The 18,729-nt window shown below is 39.1% G+C and overlaps 1 protein-coding gene and 1 long non-coding RNA gene across 4 annotated transcripts in view; one reads left to right on the top strand and one right to left on the bottom strand.

The window, feature by feature from the left end:
- The first annotated feature begins 966 nt into the window (after positions 1–966).
- On the top strand, positions 967–18,663 carry LOC112540782 (uncharacterized). The gene is made up of 3 exons (XR_015795206.1): positions 967–1,159; positions 18,086–18,206; positions 18,581–18,663. It is a non-coding gene; the product is annotated as an uncharacterized LOC112540782 (long non-coding RNA).
- Positions 16,717–18,729, bottom strand: part of ZNF385B (zinc finger protein 385B) — a 147,112-nt gene continuing 145,099 nt past the window's right edge. For all 3 annotated transcript variants that reach the window (XM_025167405.2, XM_088135748.1, XM_025167406.2), the window contains one exon: positions 16,717–17,959. In XM_025167405.2, the coding sequence (XP_025023173.1) occupies positions 17,738–17,959 (222 nt within the window). In that variant the 3' untranslated portion in view covers positions 16,717–17,737. The remainder of the gene's footprint in view (positions 17,960–18,729) is intronic.

Here is an 18,729-nt window from a genome sequence, read left to right as displayed (position 1 = left end):
AAAAGAAACAGGATAGAAATAGTTTCAACACTTTTGAAGTTTGCTGTCAGAGAAGACTCCTGAAAATACCATGGAGAGCCAAGGAAACAAAGAAATGGATTATCAAAGTCCAGAGTTCTCACTTGAGCAACAAATGATCAGGCTCAAATTAACCTACTTTTGACATATTATGTGAAGACCTACCTCTCTGGAGAGGTCTATGATGCTGGGAAAAATGGAAGGAAAGAGAAGAAGAGAATAACCAGCAGCAAGGTGGATGGACTCAATTACAGCGATGATGGGTACAGCTTAGGAAATCCTGAAGGACCAGTTTGGAGACAGATCCTCCTGAAGGAAATTTATCTATATGGTTGTTAAGAGTCAACACGAACTTGATGGTACATAATCGATCGATCAATCAATCAATCAATCAATCAAAATGCATTACAAAACACTGATTTTTGCCAATATTCAAATTGAAGCTTTACAGTTAATTATTTTCAATATAAGAGAGCCAGCTTGGTGTAGTAGTTAAAATGGTAGACTAGGACCAGGGAGACCTGAATTCTAGTTATGTTTTGTTTTAGTTCTGAGACTGAGAAATTGAAATATATCCTCGAAAAAGGTAGTGGCAAACCACTTCCACAGTGTTGCAAAGAAAACTGTATGGACCTATCCATGAAGTTGCCAGAAATCAGGGTTGACTCCAAGGCACCTCTACCTCCAACCTCAATACAGATTTGCAAGAACTATAGTAGTGATGATATGTGGCAACTATATCATGTTATATATCTACCGTATTTTTCCGACTATAAGACAATATTTTTTTCTAAAATCCTTACCCTAAAAATTGAAGGGCGTCTTATTCAAGGAAGTCAGCCAAGGAGAGAACTGCGCTGTTGCAAAACTGCCCATACTTTGTTTCTGCAAAGAGGGTTTCTCCTATTGCTAGCCTCCAATCACGAGTGAAATAGCTTGTCTCCCAAACAGACTTCCTCCAATCACGAGCCTGATGTAACTGATGTCAGCTGATGCTGAACAAACCAATTAGAGGAAGGCTGTTTGCAGAGACAAGCTATCGGCGGTTTCACTCATGATTGAATGTAATCAGTTATGCAAAAGAGTCTGGAAATAGAGCTGCAGAGAGACGGTTTGGACCTCCTCCCACCGAGTGTATCAGGTAAATGTTAACTAATTACTAAATAACAATGTGTTCTGCACTATCTTTAAAATATTGATTTCTTAATTTTGGGTTGGAAAAGTGGGGGTCGTCTTGTACATGGGGGCGTCTTATTGACGGAAAAATACGGTAATTATATGGATAGTTAAATCTCAACTTTATGTTTTCTATTTTTAAGAAGTCAGTTTAAGAGTAATCTAGAAGACAAGCAACTCCAAAAAGATATCCCCATATTTTCTCTGATGCTGTTCCCTGGATCAGAATAACTGTTTCCCTAGAATAAACAAAATCTAACTGCTAGTGATGTAACCTTGTTGGTTTTAGGATGAAGCCATAACCCATAAAGCTGGTAACAAAATTACAGTCTTTGCCAATAAGAAGTATTTTCCCATTTGTCCTAAAGTTTTATCTAATCAGCACAGATGATTTGCTTATTCAGCATTCAAGAGTAACTAAGCAAACTGGACATCAACATATGAATAGGATTGATCAAAAGGGAAAACAAATGCAAGGCATGTTCGTGCCAGCAAATCCAATTAAATGGGCTTATGTAATTGGTGTAATTTGGGGGAGGCGTGTTAAACAAATATTCATTCCCATTTTCATTCTTCTGCCAATCTTTCCAGTCACAAGGCACAAAAAGCTGGATCTGAGGTCTCCTGTTCCCCAGGAAAACAAAAAGCAAGCATGTTAAGGTTGGGTGGCTCTTTCTCCAACTCTTGTTTGAGTTTGGGAAAACAGGGCTTGGTCAGCCTTGTTTAGCTTTTTTAGGGCTCTGGGGTTGGGGGGAAAAAAGAAGCCTTCCAGAATATTACAGTGCTGTCCTAGGGAAAATAAATGTTGTAGAAACAATTCTCTTGGCTTATTATTCCCAAATTTGTACTCCATTTTTTACTAACAACTGGTACCTGTGCCTTTTTTTTAAAGGTGTTATATAGTTTCTTGCAATAAGTTTCTGAAATGTCAATAAGGTTTCAAAAACAATTTAAGGGATTTGTATATCTTTGAAATGTCTTTTAGTATGAATATATTCACCCAATACTCTTACCCATGTTTAAACTCAGCCATGGCTCAATTAATTACCTTTAGGTATGTACATGACACACTGAACCATAAACTAATCATAGGGGATGGGTTTGCACAATACACACATCTAAAATACGGTTGGCTAGTTTGCGTTAAATATATTGTGACAGCACAGCCAATGGACTGAATCCAGGCTCGGCTGGGACTCTGGAGTAGGGGTGTGTGAATGAATCAGACCAATATGAATTCTTAATTTTAGGCTGAGCAATGGTATTCCTAAAAAAAAAAAAAAAAATTGGAAAAGGGGTACAAAAATCATCAGTAGTGAAGGAGCTTGGCAGTGGCTGGTTTTACATAGCAACTAACCCCAAAATGTGGTGGGTTTGATTTTTGCTTCATGTTATTAGTGAACCCAGCCATTCTGACCAAGAAACATTCATTCAGAAAAACCATCATCTTGACATGATTTGTGAACCTAGCCACTATTTGAAAATATATATAATTGGTGAGAGTAAATTCTCACAATATGGAACAATGAAATGTAGATAAGCAAGGAGAAGGGGATTGTGTACGATTTTTTGGAATCCAGGCCCTCATTTATTATGTGCCTGTCGATATGTAATGTTTTAGCGTTCTCTACATACGTTCTAGAGAGGAGCTAAATCAACACTGCATGTTCAGTTATTATGCCCTTGAAATTGAATCATGGAAAGATGATTTATTTTGTACCTTAACAATTGCTAATATTTCAGTTTGGGAAACATACATATACACACTGCTCTCCTTTTCCATCAGTATCTGGCCGCGGTGACTTCATTCTGCTTTACAGTTTTTCTCCTTATCCACATGCATAAGATGAACAAGACCTGGGAATCTAGATTCCAGTGTGATCCCTAACAACCTCAGTACAAGTGGCAATTTCTGCCCAAGGAAATAACCCAGCTGCTGTCTCTCTCTGGGTGTGTGCATATAGTGTAAGATTATAGATGGCTGGACAGCCTGTTCAGAGTCTTTTAGAGGTGACTCAGTCCAGTCAGTGTGACTCAGCCTTTTGCCCTTGAGCATTCTCAGGCAGTCCGTAAGAATGATGTTATTGTTATGTGGGCAGGGGGAGAAATCCAGCAGAAGTATCAGGCAACATTAGCAGGTACTGATTGAAAACAAATGAAAAAGGGAAGGCCTTTATGCTGCCCTGAGAGTTATGTTGTCATCCAAAATGGGAGTAGAAAATGTAAGCTAGCCAATCAGCATGTGTTTTCTAAATGGGAGGAAAAGGTTATTTCCCACAAGAGAAAAATGATCTTCTGAGATAACTCACTACTGAATCATGATGATTTAGGCCTGAGGTCACAGTTCAGTATCTAATATTTTCAAAAAATATGATGCCACCTGAATGACCACACTGGGGGCTCATTTATTTCCCTACCAACATCTTACCTCACTTTGTAAAGTTCTCAGCACAAAGACACATGATATTGCACCGGGCTGTTGGACAGACCCAGACCTCCTTGGCTTCAGAGATGAAAGGCTAATTTGTTTTGTAACTGTGTTTTTCAAATAACATTCACTCACGTCAGACATGGATACAAGATTTAATGTTTTCACTTTGTCACAGAGTAGCCCTGTTGTATTTGTTCTGTCCCTTGTGGCAGAATTCACAATGTAAGCCAGGCTTGTCCAATTGGTTGCCAACCAAATTTGAGTCCTAAAAGGCAGTGAAGAGATGTAGAAAACGAATGGTCCATCTAGAGGTAATCTGGATTTTTGCAGCCCAGATATAGTAATCCTAACCCTGATTTTACACACACATTTGGCGTCTAACAGAAATGAAATAAACCTAAATACCCCCCCTCCCCAGCTTGATATAAGATCTTGATCATTTTAATTTTGCAGAAGAATTAATACATGCTGATGAACAGGATTGGTATTTCTAGATGAATGAATGCTGCTATGAAAGATACCCATATAATTTGTATTCTCAAAACTGAATGTCTGAAAACACGCCTATTAGCCAGAACCACAAACTGCTCCCAGAAATCTTGTCCCTGGGACAGATGCTGTTACTATTTGATCAATGCATTTGGTAGCATGTAAGGCTGGGGGAGAAAGAGAGCTTTGAAAAGATTTACAGCACATTTTTTTCTTAGAGATTGCTAAATTTGATCTGCTGCTTTCCTGAACAGTTTGAGCTGCTTAGACTGTTGGGTCCAGTGGCTCAGGGCTGTTTGTTTCTGCATATCTCTAATATTCCTACAAGGTTGATCTGAGATGATAGACATATTGGTTTCCGAACCCTCTCTTTTAATGGATGGTCTGAAGCAGCTTTCCTCAACATAGTTCTCTCCAGATCTGTTGGTCTACAAGTCTTGAATCCTCAGCTAGGAATTGGGAGAGTTGTGGTCCAACACATAAGTATTTGAGTAAGGAATCCCAGACTAGCTTGGAAGGGCCAGCTTGGCATGGATTGGAGGAAGAATGGCATGCTCTTGATTTCTTTGGAACAGCATTTGTTGCACATTCCTATAGCATATCCTACATTCACTTGGGTGATGTAAAAATAAACTACTTGATAGCAAAAAAACAAAGCAAAAAAAGGCTAGTCCAAAGTTCTCAACTTGGACATCTATATGGGCTGTACCTATACCAGGCCCTCCTATCTGAAGACAAAAGGCAAGGATACGGCCAAAGGACCATATCACAGGGAACAGGTCAAAATCCAGAGCCTCCAAAGCCTCTCCCACAAACACCGTTGGTCTTACAGTCGTACAAGCATGGAATACTGTTCAACTTAATGAACCTCAAGCTGATCAGGATAGAAGCAAGGTCAAGCAACCGAATACAGGTCACATAGCAGACACAACAACAGGTCAATGTAAACAGTGAGAGTTGAAATAATACCAAAAGATCATCCAAAGTCTAAACAGCTAAGCAACAATAACAAGCTCCTATAAAGGGGTGTGCACATTGGGCCACAGCCCTGCCGCACTCTCCAGCTTTCCTGGAGAGAGTCAATGAGGTATATTGCCACCAGCATCTTTACTTCAGAGAAATCTGCTCCACCACTGATTTTCTGAAGAGCTTGATCTCAGTCAGCATGAAGACTCTTAGCTCTAAGATCTCACACAACCACACACACATTACAACAAGCTCACATAGCCCAGATCTCAGCTCATAGAAGTACATACAGACTAAGTGTAGCTGCCTGTTCAAATTACTAGGTCCAGCCCTGTTGCTACTGCCTGTGGTGGGTTGGGGAAGGTTTACCAGCCTTCACCCAACCTTGGAGGAGAAAACGCAACCCTCAAGTTGTCTTCCCCTTATTTCAAAAGCCCTTCTGAGAAATCCACCCTCCTGATTGGCTCCTTGGCATTTGATCTTCCTGGGTTTTCGTTGTGTCCACCCTTTTATCTGGATGGACAGATCAGTTAATTTTCCTTTAACTCTTTCAGTGTTAAAGTGAAGTAGACTATTCCATATTCAGTACTGCTATGAACAAGAAATATAGCCAAGGGTCCAGGTATAAAAAGCCCAAATTCAAGAATAGGCAGCTCTCATGATTCACCTAGAAGCCTGATACACATTTTAATAGCATTGGCTTGTTCCCAAGTGAAAGATCTTATGCATCTACTTCTGTAGCTTTCATCCAGTTATTAATCATGGCTAATCAGTGAGAATTACTTGGGAATAAGGACTTGCTTTTAAGTAAACACATGACTCCTGAGAACCTTTCCATGCAATAAGTATTCCTGCAACTTTTTGCTCTGAGTAATCTACATTTGGTCAGGACTCCACCTCTGGGTCAGACTCAGCTGTCAGGATCCTACCTGGAGTGTCCTGGGACTGCTTTCTCTGAAGGTCCTATCTCCAGAAGGATATGGCATCCAGCTGCTGCTGAGAGATGGTGCTTTGTGAAGGCCCTCCAAACACAAAGCAGCAGAATCCCAAGGGCCAATGTTATCCAGTGGGGGCCTCTCCCATAGTGGAAAGGCAGAATTAGATGAAGTCCCAGGGAGATACTATCCTCATCAGAGAATGAAGGCAAGTGAGTGACCAAGGTGAAGGAAAAGTACTTTGGGTAAGGGGTGGAGCTCATGGCCAAAAATTCTCACATCCTTGTCCTATGCTAGATGTGGCAGCCTGATAAATCAAATTAGATCTGTAGGCCAAAGATTCCCCTATGCTTATGTATATATTCTATGACTGCTATGATCCATAGTGTACATCTCTGCTATTTTTCATGGAATAGTTTATGGTTCATTGGAACCACAAGTCTGGATGACGCAGAAACAACCAAAGGATGAACCGATTGCTACCAAGTTCAAAAATGTATATAGCATTCAATCTATGCAAAATAAATAAACAAAACAAACAAAAGAAAAAAGAACTTGGGAGCTTGTTCACCAATTGATATATTCTTGTGGTAAGAAACTGCAGACAGAGACAGAGAGCCTCTGCTATTACAATAATACATTTAAATGAATAAGAAAAATGTAAGCACTAACTGTAGACCCAGCTATAATCATCTCCATATATATTGATCCTGAATGGCCAATATTGCATATCTAGTAGCTGATTCAGCTTTTTGAATAAAATCCAATATCTGCAGAAGATGTTTTTTGTGAAGGTTCTTTCTTTAGTAAACTCACTGCCCACCGGGTTCTTAAATTTGCAAATGTCATGATACCGTATACGTCTTTGCAGCAGTCATACACTAGCTTGGCCATTTCCACCAGTGGAAGAGGCAGCCAAGCACAAAGACTGAGAATCACCTTAGCTTGCAATATGATTGAACGGTCCCGTATTTGGCATACAGTACAGCAATCTGTAACTCAGACTGAAGGATCTGGTCTATTGGAAAAGGCAGGTTTTGGAAGATGGGAGTGGTACCATCTCAGGGATTGATACAGCTGCCTATTTCCTAGGCAACTCCCTTAATTCCTTTGCATCCTGTGTCCCATGTCCATTTCATCAGACTCCAGGGACAGAATAGTAAGGATCCACCCAGCATATTATGAACCATTGACAAGTGAGTGACTGTATGACCAAAGAATGAAACAGATGCAACAATGCAACAATGGAAGCATACTCAGATATATGAGAGACATGTGAGCATGTGTGCAATGAGAATAGTTGGACATAGCGTTAAGAAGAGGGATACATGTGGCAATATGTGGGAGAAGGAGATTAGCACAGGGAGTCGAGCTTGAATTGTAAGTTTGTATTTTTTAAAAAAGAACATAAGCAAGTGCTTGATGGTATTTCTGCTTAAGACGTAGCATCTGTACAGACTTTGCACGCAGCTTGTCATGTAGGTACGTAGGACATCTAGATTTTATGGTGGTTAGTTTGAACAAGGTGTTGTTAAACTTCAACTTGAAGCATTCCTTGCCTTTGGCCATGCTGGCTGAAGCTGCTAGTGCTTGTAGCTCAGCAATAAAAAACACCTAGAGCAGAGTTTCTCAACCTCGGCAACTCTCAGATGTGTGGTCTTCAACTCCCAGAATTCTCCAGCCAGCAAGGGAGTTCTGGGAGTTGAAGTCCACACATCTGAAAGCTGCCAAGGTTGAGAAACACTGGCCTAGAGGCTGACCAATTCCCCGATCCGGCGTCCACCCTTCTCAAGCAAGTCTAGTCCCACCAGCACATCTGACTCTAACCACCAGAGGGCTTCATCTGTTACTTGATAGGTCTAAAGCTGGAGAGCTTTTAAGATTCCAGACATGAACGAGCGGTCACCTTGTCTTTAAGTTAATAAATACCCTTTCCCACACAATCTAATGTGGCTATTCAGTTTCCGCCTTGTACACATTTGTTTCTCAGTATGTACGTTTCGTATTTGAAGCCCTTTGATTCCCATTTCTGAATCTCATTATTTCCGCTGTACAATTCAATTTGTGGTTATACAACGGTCAGATCAATTGCTGTTTAACTATTTCATGGCAAGTGACAAAGTGCTTATAAATTGAAAACACCGTATTTACACCACTTGAAAGAAAAGGATTTGAAAGAAGTCTTAGGATGAATATGAAATCTAGCCTTCCCCACTCTGCTGTAGCAGCAATAATCCAGTGAAGGACAAGAACAAAAACATGATGTGACTGGGCAAGGACAGCAAATGGGAAAATATAACTCCTTTTCCCCCCCTTCTCATTAGTCTATTTGTTTTCCTCTTTAGCATTTATCACACACACACACAATGAATGGGTGTTTAACTGACTTATCAGTTAGAAAGTGCAGAAATAGGTTTTCAAGTATCAAATGATTCTCGATATATAGAACGGCTCCATTATAAATAATATAGTTGAATTAATTTTTTTCCCTCCCGTCTGACTCTATTTTCTTCCTTGGCCTGAAAATGCAACAGAATTTACATGGCTACATTAGGAATAAGCAATTAGACTAAATACAAGCCTAAATACTTTTCCATCCATCATTTTTCTTTTCTGAAGAAAGAGCCATTTACAGTTACCACTGTTAAATTGCTAGAGTTCATGGACATTTTCATTCTGTAAAATCCTAAACATAATCTTAAAATGATTGCATGTTCAATATGACACATGTGTAACACTGTTTTTTTTTTCTCCAGATAATTTTTTGTAACATTTTCTGCTTTTCTCTATGCTATGTAAGAAACATTGCTGTAAAAATGTTTCAATATTTGTAGGTGGTGTTGGTCAGGTCATCCCTTCTTGTTAAGAAAATCCATGATCCATTCCAACTATATCTTCTCTTAACCCTGATTTTAGCTGCTCCAGGTTATATATGTGTGTATCCTAATTGGAACTCAGGATGGCTTGTAACTGAAAGTGATGAGTCATTTTATTGATCTGCAACAGCAAACAGGGAAGCCCCACAAATCTTCCATCTTCATATTCCTGAGTGCATCCAGCCATTGGTACCCTGAGTCCTGGAAATGGGAACTGCTTTGGATTTACTACATGGAGTTCAGACATGCTTTTCTTGCAGGCTGTTTGTAACAGGCTTATCACATTCATTAGCTCAACATGTCTTTTTTTAAACAAAGATGTCACAGTGTAATCAATCAAGCAATGACAGTGTAGGACTCTTCTATACCAGTTCATGTTCTACTCATGTCCATATTATGTAATTCCATACTGATTGCTCTCAATTCATTCATTAGTTTAGTTTGACCAGATTATGCATCTTTATGAATTAGTTTTTCAACTGTTGATTCTACTTCACCTTTCAAAAGAGGCGATGATGGAACCCAGAGAGAGGGACCTTCAGCTCCAAAATGTGTGATAATCCCAGATATCTAGATTGAAAGTAGAGACTGGTGAATAGTTCATGTCAGCAGCCCATCCGTACACAGAAGAGTTTTTTGTGTACTGGGCTTGGCCAACCAACCCCAACTAGGGAAGCTAAGTCATACAACTCAGCCTCATTTTATAATATATCCAAAGCTACCTTGGTATCAGCATGACTAGTAGTAGGGACTTTGGACAATCACACATCCATGTGAACCTTATGGAATGGAGCTTTCCCATCCCCTCCTCTGCTTCACAGGTCTCAGTGACTTCTGCAAAGCCAAATCCTGAGAGCTGGAGAATGTTGCTGCGAGTGAGATGGAAGGGACTAGAGGTGAAGAGGGACATGTCAAAAAAATCTATGCCTTGCTCTTCTGCATTTGACCCCAATGGTTGCATGACTTAATACGTAGCTCTGGTGCTTATTTATAAAGATACTTGTCTGGCAAATGAGAAGTTTTGCCACTGAAAGACTAATCCTATGTACATTAAAACTTTCCTGTATTGTAGACTTTGAACTAATAGAAGCGAATGTGTGCAGCTCAGGGTTCAACGGTGGAGTCCTTGTGGTTCTCTGAGCTTGGTTCTCTTCTTGCAAATGTTTCATTACTGGCTAGGTAACATCTTCAGTGCTAGAATGGAATGGGGTTTGCTCTCTGTTTATATACTGTGGTGTGCCCTACCAGTGTTGGTGGGGGTGTGGGTTTTATTTTTTTCCTCTGGTAGTTCCTTGATTAGGGTATTGTTTACTGCTTGATTGTGTGTCTGATGGTAATTTTAGTGTTAATCTCTGCTTATCTGGGTGATGACTGCTGGTAAGGAGATGTTCTGGTCTTTTTTCTATTGTCTCTTTTGAATAGTGTGTAGATGTTGTTTATCTCTATGTGCCTGTTGATGGCTGCCTTGTCTGAATACCAAGCTTCCAAGAATTCCCTCGCATTTTTGTATTTAGCTTGGTCTAAGATGCTGACAGTTTCCCAGTTGAAACTATGGTTAAGTCTGTCCATGTGTTGTGAGATTAAGGAGTTTTCGTCATGTCTTCTGACTGCTAGTTGGTGTTCATGGATGCGCTCTGCCAGCCTTCTGCCTGTCTGTCCTACATAGTGGTTGTTACAGTCCTTACACTGTATGTTGTAGATGACTGCTGTTTTTTCTTCTTGGGCTGGGTCTTTTGGTTTGCTTAAGATGTTTTGGAGGGCTTTAGTTGGTTTGTGTGCTATGGAGATGCCATGTGTTGTAATAGCCCATTGGTAGTTTCTGAGACATTTCTGATGTATGGCAGTGTTATCCTTTTCATAGCTTGTGTTGGTTGTGTTGTAGTAGGTTGAGTGGTCAGGCACTTTTTGATAAAGTTCCATGGATATCCATTTTGTTGGAAGATGTTGTATAGGTGGTCTGTTTCCTTTTTCTGCTGTTCTGGGTTTCTGCAGTGCATTTGTGCTCGTTTGAATAAAGTTCTTACACAGCTCCTCTTGTGGGAGGACATACAATCAAGCAGTAAACAATACCCTAATCAAGGAACTATCCCAAGGACTCCCCAGACTTTGAACTGAAAAGTTATCATTACTATGACTATATATTTAGGCCACACACAAAAGTATAAACACCTTCTTAGGGTATCTTGTAAATAAAACAATAACATCAACATAAATACAGACCAGAACTGAAGAACCCCAGTTACCTTCTAATTCTTTGTTGGTTACCTATCCTGCTCTATCTCCAAAGAACTTGGAGCAACATACATGTGGAGAGGATGGATCGTCCCATTTTATCTTCACCATGACCTTCTAAGATGAGCTAGGATGAAAGACAGAGGATAGTGAAAAGCAAACCGCTAGAAAATTTGACAAACTTTGAAAAAGCCGCACCAAATCTGTGAAATAAAGAAATGAATAAATGCAATAAAATAAATTAAAGGATGCCGTCAAGTTACAGGTTCTCTATTTCAATGAATTGAAGACCTGATTGCACTTGCTACCTATGAGTGGATTGCCTATAGACCCAGACTTTGTATGGACAAACATAATGAAATATGGGACTCATTTATACAAAATATAGGTTTAAAAAAAAACATGAGTCATATAAATGTATTAGAAGTATATATGTACTTGAATAATATTTGCATTAGATAAGTATATATAGGATTGTAATTGTCTACGGTTATAATGACATATTAAAATTTTCTTTGTTGTATTTCTTTCACTTTTTTGTTAAAGGACTATGTTTTTTTCTTCTTCTCAATAATAAAAAATAAATTAAGAAAAAGTTACAGGTTCTCTATTATAGTGATTTTTTTATATGAAAAGCAATGCTTATTTCAAACTTCTTCCCCCTTACAAAAAAAGTATTTTGGAGAAGCATTCTGTAAAATCCAGTGTGTTTCCTCAGTGTTCAGTTCTTCTATATCTGGTGATTTCTGGAAGGGTGCAAACATTCCTTTTGACCTTCTACATCCTTGGCACGTGCTTTAAATTCCTTCGGTCTGACTAGTGAAAATAGCTGTTTAGTTAAGTACAAACCTCTGCACTTTAAAATAGCAACAGACTGCAAATGGTCAGTGCCTTCTTTTAAATAAAAGGACTGGAACCAAGTATGTTTTCCCATGTAAAAGACATCTTCTGTTTAAAGAAAAGTGGAGAACATCTTACTGAACTACAGTAGATTTCTTCCATAGTTCTCCCCCCTCACAGTTTATCCTCGCCATAACTCAATACATGGTAAGTTGCCCTGGAAATGCTAATTAAAAACAGACTATACATTTCAGACCGGCTAACGTCTGGCTGTGCCACCTCATCATTGTACGGAGTGCTCCGGGAAGGGGTGACCAAAGAACACCAGGAATGTACATCAAGAGTATATATGCCCAGCAGGGTCACCTAAGGTCTGAAGGTCATCCCAGCTGCCCAGCTAAAGCAAGCAGGCACCTATATTGGCCTGGAGCAATATAGGAAGACGCTGGAGGCAGATGATCACTTTAGTGACAAGGGCAAAGGCATCCATCCATTCATACTGCACCGGAGAAGGCAATGGTAAACCACTCCTGCCACATGGATAGAAAATATAAAACTATTGACAATATAGTGCCACATGGTGAGCCCTTCTTTACCTAGGCAAAAGGGGCTGAAGCATTTTTTAAGTCCTGAGCAACAAGATAACATTTGAAAGTTCACCACTGCACATTATGGACCATTCATGATATTGGGTGGGGCTGGAGGGCTGGGTTGGTTTCTGTCATCAGCTCTGCTTCCAGAGCCAATGTGGTCCACTGATTTTGAGTATATCCTTCCTCAACCCAGGTGGTTCTGAGGACTAATGGTTGTTAATGAAGATTCAAACTGTTTTCTCTAGGGGAGGATGGAGGCTAATAATACCAGGAGACTCTCACTTTGATGACATGAAGATGAAAAAATAATCAGTCCCCCCAAGAAATCCTTCAGAAAAACTTGAACAGAAAAGTTTGTGGGTACAAGGTATTTCAATATTAAGAGTGCCTGAAATATGTAAGCATAATCAAGAAAATACATAAGTACTTGACAACTTGAATAATTATATATTTGCATAAGAAATATGGAGTTGTAAGCTTTCAAATATTTTTATCTCACTTTGATAGGAGACAAACATTCAAACCATTACTTTGTCAAAGCAGGGTAATCTTTTTCCTGCATTCAAGTAGCACCACCTCATTTCTTTTTTATAGAACATATCTTCTCAAAAAAAGCTTTCCCTTCTATTTCAGCTGTACTTGAAATTAGCCTTTCCTAAATGTCCTCCTAAAAAAAAAAGTCAATATATATTTTGAAGGGCTCAATATTTATTTTGAATTCTCAGACTGTTTGGCTAGGGATAAACTAGCGTTATAGGATGCTGTAAACGATACCAACAATTTTGACCAAACACTTGAAAGTCTGTGCTATGAAATCCTGGTTTTTGTGGTATAGAAGTCATTTTTCGGTGCCGTTGCACTGAGACATCACACAGAAGCTGAAGGATTCTCCCACTTCCCTCTTTTGGATAAAAGAAGAAACTCAATCACCAAAGTGCACTTGGCATAAATAAATGGAGTTTATGAGTCTAGCACATTCTCCTACATTCCCTCTAATGCCAAGAGTTTTACAGAACAACTAAAAAAAGGTTCTGAATGATCTCAATATAATGATTTTGAAACTCATAGTAACACTGCAGAGTCCCATGAACTGGCATTAGATAGCAAAGGGACTGAATATTTTCAGAAGTGTTTTTATTTTTTAAAATAAGTACAGTGGGAGACCAAATATTACTCTGTTACAGCTGTAGATGAAGAAAACATTGCAGGATATCAAAAATGCCGTCATTGCTGCCACACACTCTGAGTCAGAAACCTGTGATTATAATAAATGGAGCTTTATTTTCCGGCTGTCCATTACTTCCTAAAGAGGTTCCTGGGTTAAACATTTTTGTACCTGGTCCTGACAAAAATTAGAGAATCCTAATGAGAGAAGGCGTCATGGGCATCCATGGGGAAGAGGTGTTTCCAAAAAGTCAAGATGGCAGCTGTGGCATCAAAACCCTTTTTACATGTGATGCCCAATGCATATAAAGAGGGTAGGGCTTTGACCATGCAGTCACAGCTGCCATCAATCAGTCAAACTCATGGTTAGCATACAGAGATTCATTCTCAACATTGAATGCAATCATAGGTAACCAGAGATGTGGGCTTTGTGATATATAGAAATTAAAGCCACCACAAAGAAAATAAATGCATGTTCATAATATTAGACTCTTCCCAGTGTAGTAACATTCCTGCTGGAACCTAATTTAACAAGGTCCTCAGGGACAGTGTGTAAACAACAGTTTAGCAACCAGTAGCAAAGTCTGTCCCTGAGAAATGAATGGCTTTAAAGTTTTGGTGATTATCAAGTCAAAGTATGTCAGAACTGGCCCTTAGACAACTCATATTTTCTAGAGTCTAAATATCATTAAAATGATTGGAATCAAACTTGGAATAAACATGGCAACATTTGTATTGTTAGCATCTGAACCTGAGTTACAGTGAGGGCTCAGAACAAAACTTTCTTTTTATGATGCAGTATAGATAGAGAATGTGCTATCCTTTGCCCCCCATTCTGGGCTCTTACAGTTTCTCTTTCCCCTGCAAACCTCTAAAATGCAGTTATTCACCAACGGAAAGGTCTAAGCAAGAGCCGTAAACAACTGGAAGTACGGATCAATAAATTGTTCTGCTACCCTTGTTATCTAATGGAGAATGTTTTCCTTTTCCTATTGAATGCCCGATATGGGCTATCTGCAATGCCCAGCAGAGTGTTTTACTGAAGGAAGTACAAAATAGACATTTACCAGTGCAGTTTATCTTGCTCCAAAACTAGAGGCAAGTGTTCATCCAGAGCTTTCAAATGTGTTATGACTAAATAGGTCCCTCTGATGAACTAGAAAAGGCTCATGCATGACCTAACCCGTTTATCTTATACAGAAACCACCCTTCCAATTCTTATGCACCAGATTCTGTATTACACCATTGTCTTTTTCTTCAGCCCTGATAGAGAATGTGATTTAGACATTTCTAAACAAACACACACGCAGATAAAAACGGATACTTGACTACAAAAATTAATTTCAGTAAGCAACATACTAATGCCATTTATGGAACTTTTTCCAGGGAAATGGAGCATGGATCAAAACAACCGCTGCACCTGAATTATATCGCAACAGACTGTTACGGATAGTCCTCAGGCTACAATGGCAGTTGGGACCAGAATTGCCATCACTAAGTGATGTAGTCATAAAGTGCAATGTCATGTGACTGCAGTGCTTAGCAACAGCAGTTCTGGCAGTCCTGGTTGCCATCATTAAGCGAGGACTGTGTGAGTTGTTAAGCAAGGACCTCATGTGACTGCGATTTCCAGCTGGATTCCCCACTGACTTTGCTTGTGGGAAGCCGGCAGGGAATGTAGGAAATTGCAGTCATGTGACCGAGGCTTGCTGTGACATCATAACCGGGAGCCAGGTGCTGAGCACCTGGATCATCATGTGATTGTGGGGATGCTGCGATGGCCAGAACTCCAGGTGGTAACTACCACTTGTTCAGCACTATAGTAAGTTTGAACAGTCGCTCAATGAGTGGTCGTAACCCAAGGACCACCTGTAGTATACTCAAAGCGTTTTAAAAAAGAGTGAGAAAATTAATTTATTGTATTTTGGTGGACTTACGTTTCTGTGTACAGTAAAAATATACTCCAAAACCTGTTGCTAAGTTTTCTGCTTAGTAGTGTTGCTCTCATCTTGGAAAATGGCTATCATTTTTCACATATTTAGTTATGATGTTCTATCAGAACTGTCATGGCTATTCTAGGGGTCTGTACCAATCAGAAGATTCTGGTTGGAAAACAGTCTGATTTCATTTGGGATTTGATGCCAAACCAGAAATTTGGATCTCCATGCCTCAACTACCATTGGAAATCAACACACTTTCCCCTTCCTATTTGAGAAAACAGGATAATATTTTCAGATTTAATAATCTCAGCCAAACATCAGACAAATAGATTTAGGTTTATGTATCTTTAAATTTGATATTAGAAAAGGAAATTGGAGAATTGGTCTGTCAAGAATCTTTAATCTTTAATATTAATCATTATGTTCAGAAGCAATAAAGCTCTGATTACTAGAAGCAGGGGAACAGCATAAGATGATTAGCCTAGAAGTATTCAGTAGTCAGTTAAAGAGATAAAATGATGGACTCTGTGATGCTTATTTTTTTTATAACCCCTTTAGGTATGTAGATAGTACTATATAGTTTTCTGTTTTTAAAAACATAGCACGCCATGAAATTAAGCTTCTCAGAGTGATATACAAAGTATATTATCCATGTATTCATAACTGTAGTCATTCATTTCCCATGAAAGGTTAATCAAGTGATTGTACAGCTGTATGTAAGTGTGCTATACCATGATTCAGTTATCAAAGTTTTAAAAATAAAATCTATGTAATCCTGTTTTAGCAATACAGAGCTCATTTAATGAGTGCCATGTGAGTTCTCTTTCTCATTAATAAATTATATATTATTTCCCCATGGTATTTTATTAAAATGTGCTTTTAAAAATATAGATATATACTCTTTACAGATTGCAGGCAAAGATGCTTTTGGAGAATACCCTCATTTTCCCAAGCAAGACACATGTCCTCAGTGCCCAAATTATGTTGATAAAATGGTGTGGGGAAAAAAGGAGAGAGGAGGGCTGGAACAATAATATTCATCGACAGAAGAGACCATTTGTTTTATAAATATTTTATCTCCTGTACATTATTGCATTGGGAGCCACAACTGTATGCAGCCATCATTCTATAGGAAAAGAGTTTAGAAATGCAAACCAAATTGAGATATGTAGATACACGAGTGTGATGGGGGGTGTGTGTATGAGTAATAAATATGCCAGCTCATTATCTGATTGAACAATGTGCACAATCTCTTTAGTAAACATATAGATGATGAAATTTCTTTGAAATGGATGTTTAGCAACTGGGCAGGGAGGGGGAGGAAAAATAACTGAATGCAAAATAAATTAAATAAAAATTGTAAACAAGTCATCATCTTACTTATGGGATATATGGCTTTGTTATTTCTGAGTCCTTCTAAATAAAATGATAAATTAAAGACATTAAATTTTCAGAAAGAAAAGATTCAAGGCTGAGCTGTGCTTCTAAACATTTGCACAGCCACTAAAATGGTTTAAAATCAAGTGAGAGATAAATCTTGAGCATTACACAAGATGCACTCATACTAAGGCCTAAAACAAGACATGTATTATAGGAATGGGAATACATAAGTATTAAGAAATTGCAATCCACTACTGAGATGTTTTCAGCCATCGAAGTAATTATTTCACCCAGCTTTTGTTGCACACCAGAATCTGCTCCCCAGAATAGAACCAAGTTGGCTTCCAGAGACCTATGTATACAATTCTGTTTTTTTCAAGTCAGACAGGAAAATACTCCACATTCCTTGTTTATAAATCATAATATCCAGTTAAAAACAGACATATGAACCCTTGACATATTTTGTGCACAAATTTTTTTTTTGTAAACCAGGTATCCGAGCTTTATTTAAAAACCCCACAAGCCTGTCTATTCTAGATTGCAATACCTGCCGAGGAGTTTCGCAACTTATTTTCAGGGGACGGAATCAAGCACGGGATCTTAAAAATACAGTCTTGTAAAAAATGTGGAAACTTTGCTCGCCTCTTCTTTCGTCGTTCTTCCAAATGGCCAAAGTTATGCCTTGCTCATTCCCAGTTCAGTAGGGAGCAAAGAGGATAGATGCTGGAGCAGCTCGGAGGGGCCCGTGTCCTGCCCTAAGGAGAGCTGTGGGTATTGCAGGGGCCTGGAAGAGAGCAGCTGAGGGTCGTGGTGGGAGAGTCAAAGCTGTGGAAACTGCCGCAGCTGCAGCAGCGAGAGGAGAGGAGAGAAAGGCAGGTGCCAAAGGCTTAATCATATCTTTTTGGAAGGCCAGCTTTGCCTGTGGAAAGAAGGGAAAGAAAACCGCTAGAAATGGCTGCTTCCCCGTGTATGGAGCATTTTTAAAAGATCTCCTGACAAATGCTTTTAATTTCCTGCCCCTGTTCCTTTCCTTTTTCAATTTCAGCACCGGAGACCAGAAACAGCTACAGTGTTTCAGGTCCACTCTAGTGTCACAATTAACTGTTGGCGTATCAGCAGAGCTTCCAGGACAAGTTTTTGGTTTTGCTGCATTCCATCGATGCAAGGTAGGCATCCCACGCTCAATTTATGCTATAGTTAAAATGGCCATGAGAACAAGGTTAACAAGAGAGAGAAGTATATCCTGAGCACCTGGGAGAAGATTGCACCTATCACAATAAAACACAATCAGCTTCCTCAGACAAGACAGTGACAGTAGAACATCTTCTTATGTCTGAAGAACAAAAAAGGGAAGGTGGTCTGGTTGTTTGTTCATAGATACAAATTAGGTACTTATCTAGGGCCTATGCTCAAGCATGCATCTATTGTGACTTCAGCTTTTCCACCGAGAAACGAATAAGCTGATAAAACCTGAAGCATTTTAATTTCATTTTTTATGAGGATGGAGGCATATTAGTTTCTTGTTTGTTTGTTTTTAAAGGTCAGCTGAAATGTGCTATACTTTAAGATTGAAAATAAATGTATCTTGGAAACTCCCGACTTGCAAAACTGGCTCTCTGAAAAATAATTGCAGCTGAATTCAGTGGAGAACCTATTTTTGGAGAATGTACGTATCTCTCTTCTAGACAT

Source organism: Python bivittatus, unplaced genomic scaffold (assembly GCF_059951505.1).
Source record: "Python bivittatus isolate LINGU-HERP-01145 unplaced genomic scaffold, Pbiv_v1 ctg000200_np1212, whole genome shotgun sequence".
In the NCBI taxonomy this organism is placed as follows: domain Eukaryota; kingdom Metazoa; phylum Chordata; class Lepidosauria; order Squamata; family Pythonidae; genus Python; species Python bivittatus.
Note: the sequence above shows the minus strand (reverse complement) of the source record. Positions and strands in the feature narration are given on the sequence as shown.